This window comes from Neopsephotus bourkii, unplaced genomic scaffold, assembly GCF_033783945.1.
Source record: "Neopsephotus bourkii isolate Nb327-2 ecotype Australia unplaced genomic scaffold, CSIRO-AGI_Nbou_v1 NB_124, whole genome shotgun sequence".
Lineage (NCBI taxonomy): Eukaryota > Metazoa > Chordata > Aves > Psittaciformes > Psittacidae > Neopsephotus > Neopsephotus bourkii.
In genome coordinates, this window is record NW_026900641.1 from 70748 (window position 1) to 85073 (window position 14326).

A 14326-nucleotide genomic window follows, 5' to 3' on the forward strand; every position below is an offset into this window, starting at 1 on the left:
AGGAGGCCATGGGGATGATCAGGGGCTTGAGCACCTCCCATATGAAGACAGGCTGAGAACACTGGGGCTGTTCAGCCTGGAGAAGCTGCGTGGAGACCTCAGAGCAGCTTCCAGTGTCTGAAGGGGGCCTAAAAGGAAGCTGGAGAGGGACTCTTCATCAGGGACTGCAGTGATAGGAGAAGGGGTGATGGGTTCAAACTGGAAAAGGGAAGATATAGGCTGGATATAAGAAAGTTCTTCCCTGTGAGGGTGGTGAGACACTGGCACAGGTTGCCCAAGGGAACTGTGAATGCTCCACCCCTGGCAATGTGCAAGGCCAGGTTGAATGGGGCTTGAACCAATCTGTTCTAATGGAAGGCCCCTCATTAGGGACTGTAGTGACAGGAGAAGGGGTAGCGGAGTAAAACAGGGGAAGTTTAGATTGGATATAAGGAAGAAGTTCTTTACTGTAAGGGTGGTGGGCCACTGGAATGGGTTGCCCAGTGAAGTGATGAATGCTCCATCCCTGGCGGTGCTCAAGGCCAGGTTGGACAGAGCCTTGGGTGATACGGTTTAGTGTGACGGGTCCCTGCCCATGACAAGGGGGTTGGAACTGGATGATCTTTAGGTCCTTTCCAACCCTAACTATTCTATGATTCTATGATTTAAGAGGGACAGCAGTATCATGCCAACCAGACGCTATGCTTAGAGCCCTCCACACCCTACCAGTCTCCCCCCTCAAGGTTCCCCAGCCCTCTTCCTCCTCCTGTGTACCGTGCTCATCCCCCAGATGTGTGTATCCCTGGATGCTCCTCAGCCTGTGTTCCCAGTGTCCCTGCTGCCCATGCTGCATCCTCCTGGGCCCTCACCTGTGCTGGGATTCAGGTGGAAGCATCCATCACTGTTGCCTGCTCTCAGCAAGTAGCTCACACGCCCGTTCTCCCCCAGATCCTTGTCCTGGGCCACCACATGCAGTGCCACAAACCCCGTGGGCTGGTCCTCCATGATGCTGACGGCAGCAGGCGAGAGGAACACGGGTGCGTTGTCATTCTCATCGGTCACAAACACGCGGGCTGTGACAGCTGCCGAGCGGCGCTGGCTGATGTTGCGAGCCTGGTCTGTGGCCTCCACCACCAAAAGGAAGGAGGCAGCAGCCTCCCGGTCAAGGCTCTGGCTGAGGGTGAGCAGCCCCGAGCGGCTGTCGAGCTGGAAGGGAGCCCCAGGGGGCTCCTGGTGCAGCAACGCGTACCGCACTTGGCTGTTGGGACCCACCCCGTCCCTATCCAGTGCCTGGAAGGTGAAGACGGACGAGCCAGCCTGGGTGTTTTCAGGCACCACGATGGTGATGGGGTCTTCAGGGAAGGTGGGTGCCTGGTCATTGCAGTCCTGCACGTGGATCTGGACCAGCACCAGCCGGCTGGAGGGGTATCCATGCTGAGTGTCCTCGGCACTCACCTGAAGCACGTGCCGTGCCCCAGCTTCGTAGTCCAGCTCCCGGGCAGCGTAAATCTCCCCTGTCACACTGTCAACCACAAAGGTGCCATCCCCACCACCTCCTACCAGCGTGTAGGTCAGCTGTCCTCGTGCAGGGGCATCTGGAGGTGCCACGGAGCCGATCACAGAGCCCGGCTTGACCCCCTCCAGAGGATGCAGGGTCAGCACAGTGGCATCAGGCCGTGGCAGCACCCGAGAGGATGGCAGTACCTGTGAGAAGAGGCAGCAGTGAGGGTGCTGTGTGCTGGGGGTCCTATCAGGGAGGCAGTGGAGAGGGGGAGGAGGGGCCTGCACAGAGCAGGAGTCGGGGGGCCGGGTCCTGTGGCCTAACAGATGAGTAACAGCTTGAAATCATACTGAGCATAAGCACAGGTTTGACAGGGTGGAAGCCGAGCGTCGCCGTGGGAGCTCGGGTGGGTGCAGACAGAACTGCTGACCGGGCACAGGAGCCTCAGGGGGATCCCATCAAAGTGTATCAATACCTGAAGGGAAAGTGCAAAGAGGATGGAGCCAGAAGCTTCCCAGTGGTGCCCAGTGCCAGGATCAGAGGCAACAGGCCCAAGCTGAAGCACAGGGGGTTCCCTCTGAATATAAGGAAATGTTTCCCAGTGAAAGTGACAGAGCTCTGGCACAGGTTGCCCAGGGAGGTGGTGGAGCCTCCATTCCTGGAGACGCTCAAAAGCCACCTGGACATGGGCCTGAGCAACTGACTCTTGCTAGCCCTGCTTCAGCAGAGGTGTGGATAAGATGATCTCCAGAAGAGCCTTCCCACCTCACCTATTCTGTGAGTCTGTTTGTGCTAGATACTGCAAAGGCAACAGGTGACAGCAGAAACAATTCTGCAAAAGATAAGCAAGACTGGGCAAGAAGAGAGGTAACACTCATCCATTGGAGAGGTACAGAGAAGAAACATAACCCAGCATGACCTGAAGAGACATAAATACTATCAGTACTTTTATTAAAGATACTGAAGTTAATCTGGGGATGAGGTGCACTTGTGGATGGGACAGACACGAAAAGCCATAGTGTTAAGAGAAAATGTACTGAAGTGCTCTCATGTGGGCCTGCCTGAGCGAGTCCAGAGGAGGCCACAGAGTTGCTGTGAGGGCTGAAGCAGCACTCCTCTGGAGCCAGGCTGAGAGCTGGGCTGAGGCAGCCTGGAGAAGAGAAGGCTCCTGAAGGGGAGACCTTAGAGCAGCTCCAGTGCCTAAAGGGGCTGCAGGAAAGCTGGAGAGGGGCTTGGGACAAGGGCCTGTAGGGACAGGCCAAGGGGAATGGCTTGAACCTGCCCGAGGGGAGACTGAGCTGAGCTCTTAGGCAGAAGCTCTTCCCTGTGAGGGTGCTGAGGCGCTGGCACAGGGTGCCCAGAGAAGCTGTGGCTGCCCCATCCCTGGCAGTGCTCAAGGCCAGGTTGGACACAGGGGCTTGGAGCAAGCTGCTCCAGTGGAAGGGGTCCCTGCCCATGGCAGGGGTTGGGACTGGATGAGCTTTAGGGTCCTTTCAACAGAAACCAGTCTGGGATTATATGCTCTCTCATTCACCCCCCCCCCCCCCTCCTCCCCCTGCCCCCAGAGGGATTGGGAAGAGAATCAAAAGAATGTTAACTCCATGGGTTGAGATAAGGACAGTCCAGTAACTAAGGTATAACATAAACTACTGCTGCTACCACCAATAATAATATTGATAAAGGAAATAACAAGGGAAGAGAATACAACCGCTCACCACCTGCTGACCAATACCCAGCCCAGCCCGAGAAGTGATCTCACCCTTCCGGGTAACTGCCCCCAGTTTCTATACTGGGCATGACATGCTGTGGTATGGAATACCCCTTTGGTCAGTTTGGGTCAGGTGTCCTGTCTCTGCTTCCTTGCGGCTTCTCCTCCTCCCTGACAGAGCATGAGGCTCACAAAGTCCTTGGTCAGAGTAAACATTACTGAGCAGCAACTAAAACCACCGGTGTCATCAGCGCTGTTCCAGGCTGAAAGTCAGAAACACAGCACTGCACCAGCTACTAAGGAAGAGAAAAATGACTGCTACTGCTGAACCCAGGACACTGCAGAACAACTTCAATGGCAAGAACAGCTGCAGAGATGGCATAAAGAGGAAATTGTATAAAACGTATGTGGAATGGCTGAGGGCAGATGTGCCAGGCTAACACCATGCTTCCCTCCCTGAAGCAAAGAAGATGAAGTGTGTCGAACTGGCTTGGGTGTTAGCTGGGCTCTGATGCAGTAGCTCATGGGAGAGGCCTCATTAAACCAAGAAGAAGCAAAGGATGGATGTGGCTGTGTAACAGAAAAGACTAAAAGACTGTCTGGCTCAAGGAGCGTGATTAGCAGACCTTTGCAGAGATGGCTCTTGGGGCTGACACTTCCTGCAGATACGTGCAAGGGCAAAAGAAAGCTGAGAACCTTATGAGCTTGTTGACAATGTCAGAGGGCACTCCTTCAGATATGTTGATCAAAACGGCCTTGGGAACTGCAAGAACAGGGACAGGAGATGTGAAATGGTGTACTGCGCCTTGACTGGGGGGAGACCAGAGTCCGTTGCAGAAGGGGTTTTTGCATTACTAACAACAGGGAAAGGACTTGGCTTTCTGGGCCAATGACAGTGAGTGCAAAAGTGATACCGATGTGAAGAACACCTTGCATGTCAGGAACACTGTTTTCAGTAGACGCTTGGAAGAATTATAATGTCTTTATGCACGGATCTCTAAGGACTTTTCTGTGACAGCATATCTAGGATAGTGTAGACTGTCCAAGTCTGGGTAAGACATATGTGCTTACTAGGACAAGGTGTGATGGGTTCAAACTCCAACAGGGGAAGTTTAGGTTATATATAAGGAAGAAGTTCTTTACTGTGAGGGTGATGAGGCACTGGAATGGGTTGCCCAGGGAAGTTGTGAATGCTCCATCCCTGGCAGTGTTCAAGTACAGGCTGGATGGAGTCCTGGGTGACACAGTTTAGCGTGAGGTGTCCCTGCCCATGGCAGGGAAGTTGGAACTAGATGACCTTAAAGTCCTTTCCAACCCAAACCATTCTATGATTCCATGATTCTAACATCAATGCTGTTGACTGCCTTGCAAATGACATCACGTGCACTGGCAGCCAGACCCATCCCTTCCTGTCCCAGTTTCTCTGCAATTTTGGGGCTGGATGAGCAGATGAGCAAGGGCAGAGGGTGCCCTAGGATGAAAGTTGTGGGGAAGAAGGCTGTGAGTTGCTGCATGGTGTCCTCCAAGGGGTGAGCAAGGGGTAGGTGGTGCAGGAACAGGAGGAGCTGTGTGCTGGCTACCTGAACGCGAATGCTGGCTGACGTGCTGCGGGGCACTGCGCCGCGGTCGCTGGCTGTCACAGTGAAGAGGTACTCAGCGCGGTCCGAGCGGCGCAGGATGGTGGCAGTGCGCAGCTCCCCAGTAGCCATGTGCAGGGTGAAACGCTCTGCCCAGGCTCCTGCAGAAAGAAGGTGAAATGCTGTGGTGAGAGGCACAGAGGAGGGAGGGCAGGGACAGGCTGGGCTGGAGGAGGGAGCATGGTGTTGTCACCCACTGCCCACAGGGGTGTGCCCACCCACTGCCCATAGGGCTGATGGCTGCAGGGCAGAGAGCAGCATCGGTCAGTTCTGCAGCTCATACCTATCAGTGAGTAGATGATGGTCCCATTCTCGCCCTCATCGGGATCCTTGGCCTGCAGGGAAGCGACCAGAAGTCCTGACGGCTTTTCTTCCAGCACCTGCAGCACAGCCTGGGTATCAGCAGTGGCACAGGGAACCGTTCACAGTACTCCCCAAACCCTGACCACAGCACAGATCTGCACCTTCCTACACCAGACCTGCACCTCACCCACGGCACAGATCCCCCTGGCTGTACCTGAGGCTGGACAACACAGAGAAGTCCCCATCAAAGCTGGCAAAAGGAGTTTCTGTCTTGCCATCCCTCCTCCCACTCTGCCCTGTTTAAAACCCAGCTTAGCTGTGTTGGGGCATGCTGCAGCAGTGAGCTGCAGGGTGAAGGAGGACACTTTCGCCCATGTGAGATCCAAAGCCTTTAGAGCTATGTAAATCCAGGGCTCCATGACAGTCTTGATTTCCTCAGCTCCCACCAGCCAGCCCAGGGAGGTTTGTGATCTCTGGAAGGGCAGCTCCTCCTGGGCAGGGACACCTGCACTCCTGGTGCTTCTCCTCTTCTCCCTGGTTCTAGTTGGTGCTCCTGCCTGCTGGCTGTGGCACTCAAGACCACAACCTCATGCCGGCGCATCACGATACCACAGAGACATCAATTACACATGTGCTCAGCTAAGCACACATTCTGAGGTGAGCTGCCAAGCTTCCTGACAGACACCATACGTGACAGTACTGCACGCAAACACCCCTCCTGGATAGCCATGGAAGTGGACACGTTCCCATCACTGCCTCTCCCCACCTGTCAGTGCACACCCCATGCCTGCTGGCAGACCTGTCTCTCCTCCAGCACAGACTCCTGGCAGCTACCCACACCTCACTGCCAGAGCAGGTTCCCTGCCTGGCACAGACCCTGCAGTCCCTTCCACACCAGAAGACATGAAATTCCCATCCTCTGAGCACATCCCACAGCACAGATCATCCCTGCAGACCCAGCTGTGCTCAGTGATGCCCATGCACTCCCACCTGGACACACTGGTGAAAGAGATAAGTGAAACCCGAGCAGAATCCCAGGAAAGAGGCTACAAGCTCATGAGAGGAGCAAGTGTTAATGCTATTGCACAAGTTGCACATGGGGAGACCAGAGGAGCTGGACTTGTTTAGCCAGGCCAAGCAGTGATGTGACTGCACTCTGGAAACACTGGGGAGGGGAGGGAAATTCCAAGGACAGAGAAGAGCTATTTAAGCAAAAACACAATATTGGCACAAGAACAAATGAGAACAAAATGGTCAGAAATTAGTTTAGGCTGGAAATTAAGAGCTGGTCTCTGACTACCAGATCAAGGAATCTGGAACAGTGTTTCACAGCAGTGATGGAGGTGGAAGACCTTCTAAATATAGCTGGACTGGCTATGAAAAGGAGGGTCTGTGTGGATGCCTCTAAGTGGAGCCATGCTCAAGAGGTACCTTCCCCCTCTCCTCTGTATCAGGCTGGGGCAGATGCTGCCCCCCAGCGCTGTCCCTAATAGCCCTCAACCAGGATACAAGGGGCTCTTGCTTCATGTGCGTGGTCACACTCCTCTTCCATGAGGAATCCAACTCCATCCGAGGAAAGCAGTGACAGCAGAGGAGCTCAATGAGCAGTATCCGCACAGGCTCCACACATAAAAGCCATGTCAGATGCACAGAGGAATAAACAGCAATAGGAGTGGTCTTGCCTCTGCAAGAACCTCAGCCTTAATGAAGTTCTGACCAGGCAGGTTTGTCCAGGTCAATGCCCACCCGCCAAGAGGCTGTTGCAAATACCAGCTTGATCCAGAGATCACAAAGCCATCTCAGCCACTGGGGTACCCCTGACTGGGGCTGGCAGTGGGTAAATGGAGAAGATGCAAGAAATAGGGTATGTATGGAACAATCCTCCTGTGAAACCTTCCCAGCTTCCAGCAGCCTGTGGCTAAGTCACTTCCTGAGCCACAGATCATATTTTTGTTCAACAGTCTTTGATGGATTTGTTTCTTTCCATGAATTCATCTAGTTTTGAACCCATGCAACTTTTGGCAACGATTTCACAATCTAATGATGTTCTGCATGAGAAGTACTGCCTTTGTTTAGTTTAAACCTGCTGCCTAGTAATCCCTAGGAAGCTGCCCAGGTCCTGTGAAAAAAGCAACCTGTAATTTCCCCAGTACTTCCTCTGTGCCATTCACTGTTCACCTCTCTTATACTCCTGCAGTTTCTTCCATGCCAAAGAATGTTCAAGTCTTTTCTTTCTGTATGGAAACTATTATCTACTGGAGATGACATTAACATCCTTTTCTGAACCTTTTCTAGCACTGCTTATTGAGTGGAATGGAAGCTAGGCAGAGAGCATGTGAGATGTAGGGCACTGATATTTTCTTTCATTCTCTGTTCCTTCTCTAATAAAACTCAGCATTTGATTTACCTCTCTGACTGCAGATGAGCCCAGAGCTGATATTTTCACAAAGCATTCACAGCAATGCTCCAGTCTTCTCCCTAAACTTAAGCATCCAATTCAGAGCCCACCACTGTGTAAGTGAAATTCATAGTGCTTTTGCCATGTCAATCACTTTCCAGTTAGTGACTGTGAACTTAATATTTCATCTTCTTTCCTAACTGAACAGCAAACCAGGACCCCTCTACATTTCTCCACAGGGAGCCCTCACCTTTCTGGCCATGAACATCAGCAAGCAATCACCTCTTCTGGAGGATGCATGAAAATGCTGCACAGCAAGGCCACCAGCACCAGTATCAGGCTCCCACCAGTGACACACCCCCACTGGGAAAACAGAGCACTTCTGAATTCTCTTTCCTTGTGATCATTTCCGGGGAGGATTCGTTACTACTGCAGTTCCTGTGTGAGCCCAACTGCTCTTGCTAGGGGTTACCAACGTACTCATCCTGCAAGTGGGAGACACCCCTAGAGCTAATGGTGGAAGAGGGTGACAGAACACTGGACCAGGCTGCCCAGGGGGGTTGTGGAGTCTCCTTCTCTGGAGGCATTCAAAACCCGCCTGGACACATTCCTGTGTAACCTTATCTGGGTGTTCCTGCTCTGCAGGGGGATTGGACTGGATGAGCTTCTGAGGTCCCTTCCAATCTCTAACATACTGTGATACTGTGTAATGCCTGAAGCGAGGTGCTGACACAGAACCCTCCCTCTGCTCTGCCTATGAACAGTGATATGAATGTATGAACACATCACTGAGCACGTCTGCAAGGATCATTCAGGACAGGAAGGGAAAAGGAATGACCAGGGAAGGCCAGATGAGTTGCAGTGCCCCAGGGTCCTGTGCCGATGGCCACCAGTGATCTGCCACCACAGTCCTGCCTGCTCTGCCCTGCCTTTGGCACATAGCTCAGGCAGGACCCGTGACAGAGGAAGCTGATGTCACTGTGAGGTTTTAAGCCCAGCACAGCACAAATGGCCTTATGCACCCTGCCTCAAGAGCAGCAACGTGCAGAGCATCCTTCCAGCTGCAGGCTGTGCCCGCTCTGTGCAGAGGAGATGAGCACAGGGCCTCTACTGCCCATCCTGCAACTCACAAGTGTTGCACACTCAACAGCAGCCCCACATCTGCTGCAGCAAATCCAGCAGCAGCTGCTCCCTCGGCTCTGTTCCCAGTCACACAGGGAGTTGCTCACAATCTTTGAGCCCCTGCACTCCTATTACAGGCTGAGAGCTGCAAGACTAGTTGGGTTTTCCTCAGATGCCTGTGTCCCTACAAGAGGGCAGCAGCCAGCAGACACAGCACCCATGCATCCCTCCATATACCACCATGTGGCTCTGGAGCTGCTCCCACCTCTGTTCATCACCCACACCATGGTCACAACATGCTCCAGAGCCCTTGCCACATGAGCCACTGCACAGAGGCCACAGCACAGCAGATGCAGCCAGCTCTCACCCCCTGCTGCTAAGCAGCACGGTCAGAATGGGTCTGCAGCATGCGTAGGGGACCACTGCCACCACACAGTACTGGGAGGGAAAGCAGGGCTGGGACCCACAGCAGGGTCTCAGAAATCCCCTGTGAGCTTCTGCCCTCTGGTCACTCCTGCTGGTCTCAAAGCCCTCTGCAGTCTTCTCTGCTCTGTGCACAAGGATGTCTCTATTTTCCAAGCGCATCTTACCACATCTCAACCGGACTCACCAGAGTGCCCTGCCTGCTGCATGGATGCAGCTCGTGCCTGCTTATCTCCCACCCTGAAACTCTCCTGGGTGTCCCTTCTCCCCTCCTTCCCCTCCACAGAACTGCCTCCCCCAAACCCAGAGGCTGTCACCCTGCTGCCCCTACCTGCACGGGCAGCTCCTGACCACTGGCCACATGAAGGAAAGTGGGAGTGTTGTCATTCTCATCCAACACAGTGACGTAGATGGTTCCTGTGGCACTGCGGGGTGGTGCTCCTCCATCCTGCACAATCACCAGGAGCTGGTAGCTGGACTGCTGCTCCCGGTCCAGGCTATGCTTGGTGCTGAGCTCCCCTGTGAGGGAGAACGAGGGACACAGCTCAGCCCCAAAACTGCTTTCAAGAAAAGCCTGTGCTCAGGAATGCTGCTGGGGAGCTCAGCACCACAGGGGTAGGAAGATGAATATTCTGTTGGGGCACTGGCCTGGTCTACACCACTTTGGACGTGCCTTGGGCCTCCTTCCCCACCAGCCCAGCCTAGGAAGCCAGGAATTTCCTCACCTGTCTGCATGTGGATCAGGAAGTTGGGATCATGCTGGAGCAGGCGGTAGGTGAGCCGGCTGTTCTGCCCAGCATCCCGGTCACTTGCCATCACCCTCCCCACGCTGCTGCCAGGAGCCTGGTTCTCAGGAATGGTGAAGAAGTAGCGCTCCTCACTCAGCCGGGGGCTGTTGTCGTTCTCATCAGTGATGCTGATCCGTACAGTGCTGGTGCCTGTTTTTCGGGCTTCCCCCCCAGCACTGCTGCCTCCCGCCGAGGCCAGCACCGTGAGCACGTACAGGTCCCGTGTCTCCCGGTCCAGAGCACTTTTGACATAAAGCCAGCCGCTCTCGGGCATGATGCCGAAGCTGGCAGCATCCCCATCTGCACGCAGGTGGTAGGTGAGAACCATGGACTCTGCATCGCGTGCCAGGGCCCGGACCTGCAGGAACCGCGTGGACACAGGGACACCTTCCTGCACCTCCACACGGTAGGTGAGTGTGTCAAAGATGGGCCCGTTATCGTGCTCAGCTTGCACATGCACCAGCAGCGTGAACGTGGAGCTGAGCTGGGGCACGCCACTGTCCCGGGCCACAATGGCCAGCCTGTACGTTGTGCTGGCTTCATACTGCAGGGCCCCCATGAGTCGTACTGCTCCCGACAGGCGCTCCACGCTGAAGGTGCCATCACCTCCTGACACCAGCTCGAAATTCACCTGACCATTGGCACCACTGTCACGGTCCTCAGCCTGCAGGGTATACACTGTAGTCCCAGGTTCTGTGGCCTCTGGCAGCAGAATGGAGTCGGAGGGGGCTGGGAACACTGGCACGTTGTCATTCACATCCGACACAGAGATTTTGACACGTGTGTTGCTATAGGCAGGAGGTGAACCACTCCGGGCCTGGACATCCAGAATGAGGACTGCCTGGGACTCATGGTCAAGAGGCAGGCTGGTGCAGAGCTGCCCGGAGGCAGAGTCGATGGAGAAGTAGCCATGAGGATCCCCCGAGGAGATGGAATAAAAGATGTCATCAACATGGCCTGTGGACAAGCATGACCAAGGCCAGGTTGGACAGGGCTTGGAGCAACCTGGTCTAGTGGAAGGTGTCCCAGCCCAAGGCAGGGGGTTGGAACTGGGTGACCCTACCAATCAGCAACAGTGATTTGAGTACCCATCTTGCCTCCTCACTCACTACGAACAGCAGCAGGGTTGGGCACTGCTGTCTGCAGCAGACTCTGGTCGGGAGGTGCACAGTAACACCACGTGCATGTATGCACAGATACATGTGCACACGTGTGTGTAAGCACAGGGGGGAGAGTATGCACTGAGCTGAGTGACAATCGCCTGGGTGCACATAGGGGTGTGAATGCCTCTGTGTGTGCATGGAACTCCTACAACAGGGTTACTCTGTGAGAAAGTATGGTGCTGGACCTGCAAGGTGATGCAGTGACAGGGAAGGTGACTGTGCATGAGAGGGACAAGGCCATACCTGGAGGGTTCTGGGCCCGGACAACCCCCACACTGGCTCCCTGCAGCATGTCCTCGGGCACCGTGAAGAAGTACTGAGCTTGCTCAAAGACAGGGGGTGAGACCGTCCCCTCCACGATGCTGATGTTCACCCGGGCGTTGGGCTGTGCCTGCAGGCCCCCACCATCTTGTGCAGAGATCACCAGCTGCACCAGGGTGTTGGCTTTACCACTCAGGGACCATGAGAGGGAGATGACACCTAGGGAAGAAAGCAGTTCAGAGGACACTGTGCCTGCAGCCCTGCCTGTTGCCTGGCACCAAGGGAACAGGCCAAACCATGAGCTTGAAAAGAAAGACCTAAGGAGCTGCAAACAATGTGCATCACAGGGTGGAGCTCAACGCAGAAGAGCTGGAGTAAAGAGGAACTCTCCCGGGAAAGCCTCCCCAAATCCTAATTTCTCAATCTGAAGCCTAGCCCTGAGCTAAGCAGTGATGAGGGCTGGTGGAATTGAGCCAGAGGGCAGGTCCTGGGAGGGGGAAAGGAAGGAATAGGGCTTCCAGTGTGGGGCACAAGGTGAGGGTTATGACATAGCAGGTGGGATCTAGGCTGTGGGGAGGTCTTGGAGGTGATGTAGAACTGGAGAAACATCCTCAACAGGCCCTATGAAAGACGTGGCCCTGCATTAGGATGGCTGTTAGGTCAGACTCATCCCAGTCACATTCTGGGAACTTGGGGGCAGTGTGGAGACATCCCGATGCCTGGGCTGAGCACAGGACGTCTTCCTGTCCTGCTGATAGCCCCTGGCACCGCATGCCCATGCACTCACCTCTCCTGCAGAAATTGCTCTGGCTTTGATGGCCAAAGCAAGGCAGAGCAGATGCAGCCAGAAGGTGGGACTGAGTGGGACAGAGACTGAGCCTGGGAAGGGGCTGCCAGAAGCCCAAGCAGCAGAGGCAGGGAAAGGAACAGACATGCCCTGGTGGCAGTCTGCACTGCCGAGATGGGCAAGCAGTGACCCTGGGGCTGGCTTTCACCCCTGCTCCGATTGCTGCCTGCTCTGCCTGCCCCAGAGCTTGCCCTCACCCGTGTCCTTGTTGAGGGAGAAGAGAGGGGGGGAGTTTCCCAGGACAATGCGGTAGGTCACTCTCCCGTTCAGCCCCTCATCCTTGTCGTGGGCAGTAACACGCAGCACTGCTGTGCCTGGCATGCTCTGTGTGCTGATGCTCGCAGCATACTCCAGCGGGTAAAACACCGGCCGGTTGTCATTTGTGTCCTCCAGGAAAACCTTCACATACACCATGGAGTTCAGGCCACCCTGTGGAAGAACCAGATCAGAGCTGGTGCAAAGAGCAGAGGCAAGGACAACAGCACCCCCACAGAGGCACAGTGCTGAGTTAGCAGCACTGCATCCCCGTGGCCTCTCCAGCACTCACCCCATCAACTGCAGTGATGGTGAAGTCGTAGGCAGACGTGCCCTCATCCCGATCCAGCGGCTGCACAGTGCACAGCTGCCCCGTGTGCTTGTCAATGCTGAACTGCGTGGGGACAATGCTGCCGATGCCAGAACCAATGGAGTAGGACAGGGAGCCAAACGTGCCGCTGTCTGCATCTGTGGCTGTCACCTGGAGGAGAAAAGGCACTACATGAGCAGAGCTGGCATCAGAGACCATCAGCCAGACCCAACCCATCACCACTCCACAACCAGTGCTGCCCTCTGCTCCATGGTCCGTAACCAGTGCACATCCCCAGAGCTGGCCATAGTAAAGCAGACTGGCAGTTACCTCCTCAGCCCTGTGGTTCTTTTCCCACACAAGCCACACATCCTCTGCAGCCCTCCTGGAAGAGGACAGGTCCTCACAGGGCTCACTGGCTGCAGGCAGTGCCCCAGGCACGGCTACAGGCAGCTGTAGGACACCAAGGAGCAGCCTGTGCTGTCCTGTGCCCCTAAGGGGACACAGAGGCAGGGGAGCTGCATCATGCTGGGTCACTGCACTATCAGAGTGCCTTGTCTCAGGTGATACCTTCCTTCCTGCACCCCTGGGGACACATCCATGACCCAGGTGAACAGACCTGCCTTAGCAAAGGAAAAGGCCATATGGAGGGGGTGCAGAAAGGCCAAGTCTCACAGAGATGCCAAGGATCGAGCAGCCAAGCACCCACTGCACCCAGCTTGATCAGCCAGGCAGGGACAGCCCTGGCTCTCTGCTCCATCTTTGCTGCAAATCATAGAATTACAGAATCAACTGGGTTGGAAAAGAGCTTTAAGATCATCAAGTCCAGCTGGTGCCCAGCACTGCCAATGCCACCACTAACCCGTGTCTAAACCTCCCATGGTGCAGCTTGAGGCCGTTTCCTGTTGTAGCATCCCTTGTTCCCTGGGAGCAGAGACTGACCCCACCCCACTACAACCTTCTTGCAGGTGGCTGTGGAGAGCAGGAAGATGCTGAAGGCAAAACCAGGAAGAAAACCATTCCCCTTTCACCGTGGCCCTGGCCCTGCCAGCAGCCCTGGGCTCTGAGGACGGTGACCAAGGATGGCATTGCCCTGCGAAACCCATGGCCCCCAGAGCTCCCCATGGAGCAACACGGCCCCTGCGCCTGGGGCTGCGGCAGCGTCCGGGCCAGCAGAACCCAGCTCCTGGGGCTGGAGCTCTGCACCAGAACAAAGCTGGGGGCCGGAGCCAGGAGGGAGGCTCCCAGAGCTGGGCCCGGCGCGGGTGAAGCGGAGTTCAGGCCTCATCAGCCGCGGCTCCTCCCAGCAGCAGCGCCGGGGCCTCGGCTCCCGGGAGCGAGCGCGCAGGAACGCGGCCCCCGCGCCAAGGAGAGGGCCCGGCCGGGGGCTGCAGCAGCGGTCCTGGGGCAGGGCTGTACCTGAGCCACCTGCCCCAGCCCCACAGACAGTGAGGGACAGCACAGAGCATGGCAGGGCTGTACCTGAGCCACCTGCCCCAGCCCCACAGACAGTGAGGGACAGCACAGAGCATGGCAGGGCTGTACCTGAGCCACCTGCCCCAGCCCCACAGACAGTGAGGGACAGCACAGAGCATGGCAGGGCTGTACCTGAGCCACCTGCCCCACAGACA

The 14326-nt window shown here is 55.6% G+C and overlaps 1 protein-coding gene across 1 annotated transcript in view; it reads right to left on the minus strand.

Moving 5' to 3' along the window:
- DCHS1 (dachsous cadherin-related 1) overlaps window positions 1–14326 on the minus strand; it is a 53964-nt gene that overhangs the window by 14633 nt on the left and 25005 nt on the right. The window contains exons 3-10 of the mRNA XM_061366418.1: window positions 12678–12866; window positions 12328–12559; window positions 11266–11502; window positions 9797–10816; window positions 9403–9590; window positions 5109–5205; window positions 4769–4926; window positions 849–1683 (exon numbers count right to left, since the gene is read on the minus strand). Of these exons, the coding sequence (XP_061222402.1) occupies window positions 849–1683; window positions 4769–4926; window positions 5109–5205; window positions 9403–9590; window positions 9797–10816; window positions 11266–11502; window positions 12328–12559; window positions 12678–12866 (2956 nt within the window). The remainder of the gene's footprint in view (window positions 1–848; window positions 1684–4768; window positions 4927–5108; window positions 5206–9402; window positions 9591–9796; window positions 10817–11265; window positions 11503–12327; window positions 12560–12677; window positions 12867–14326) is intronic.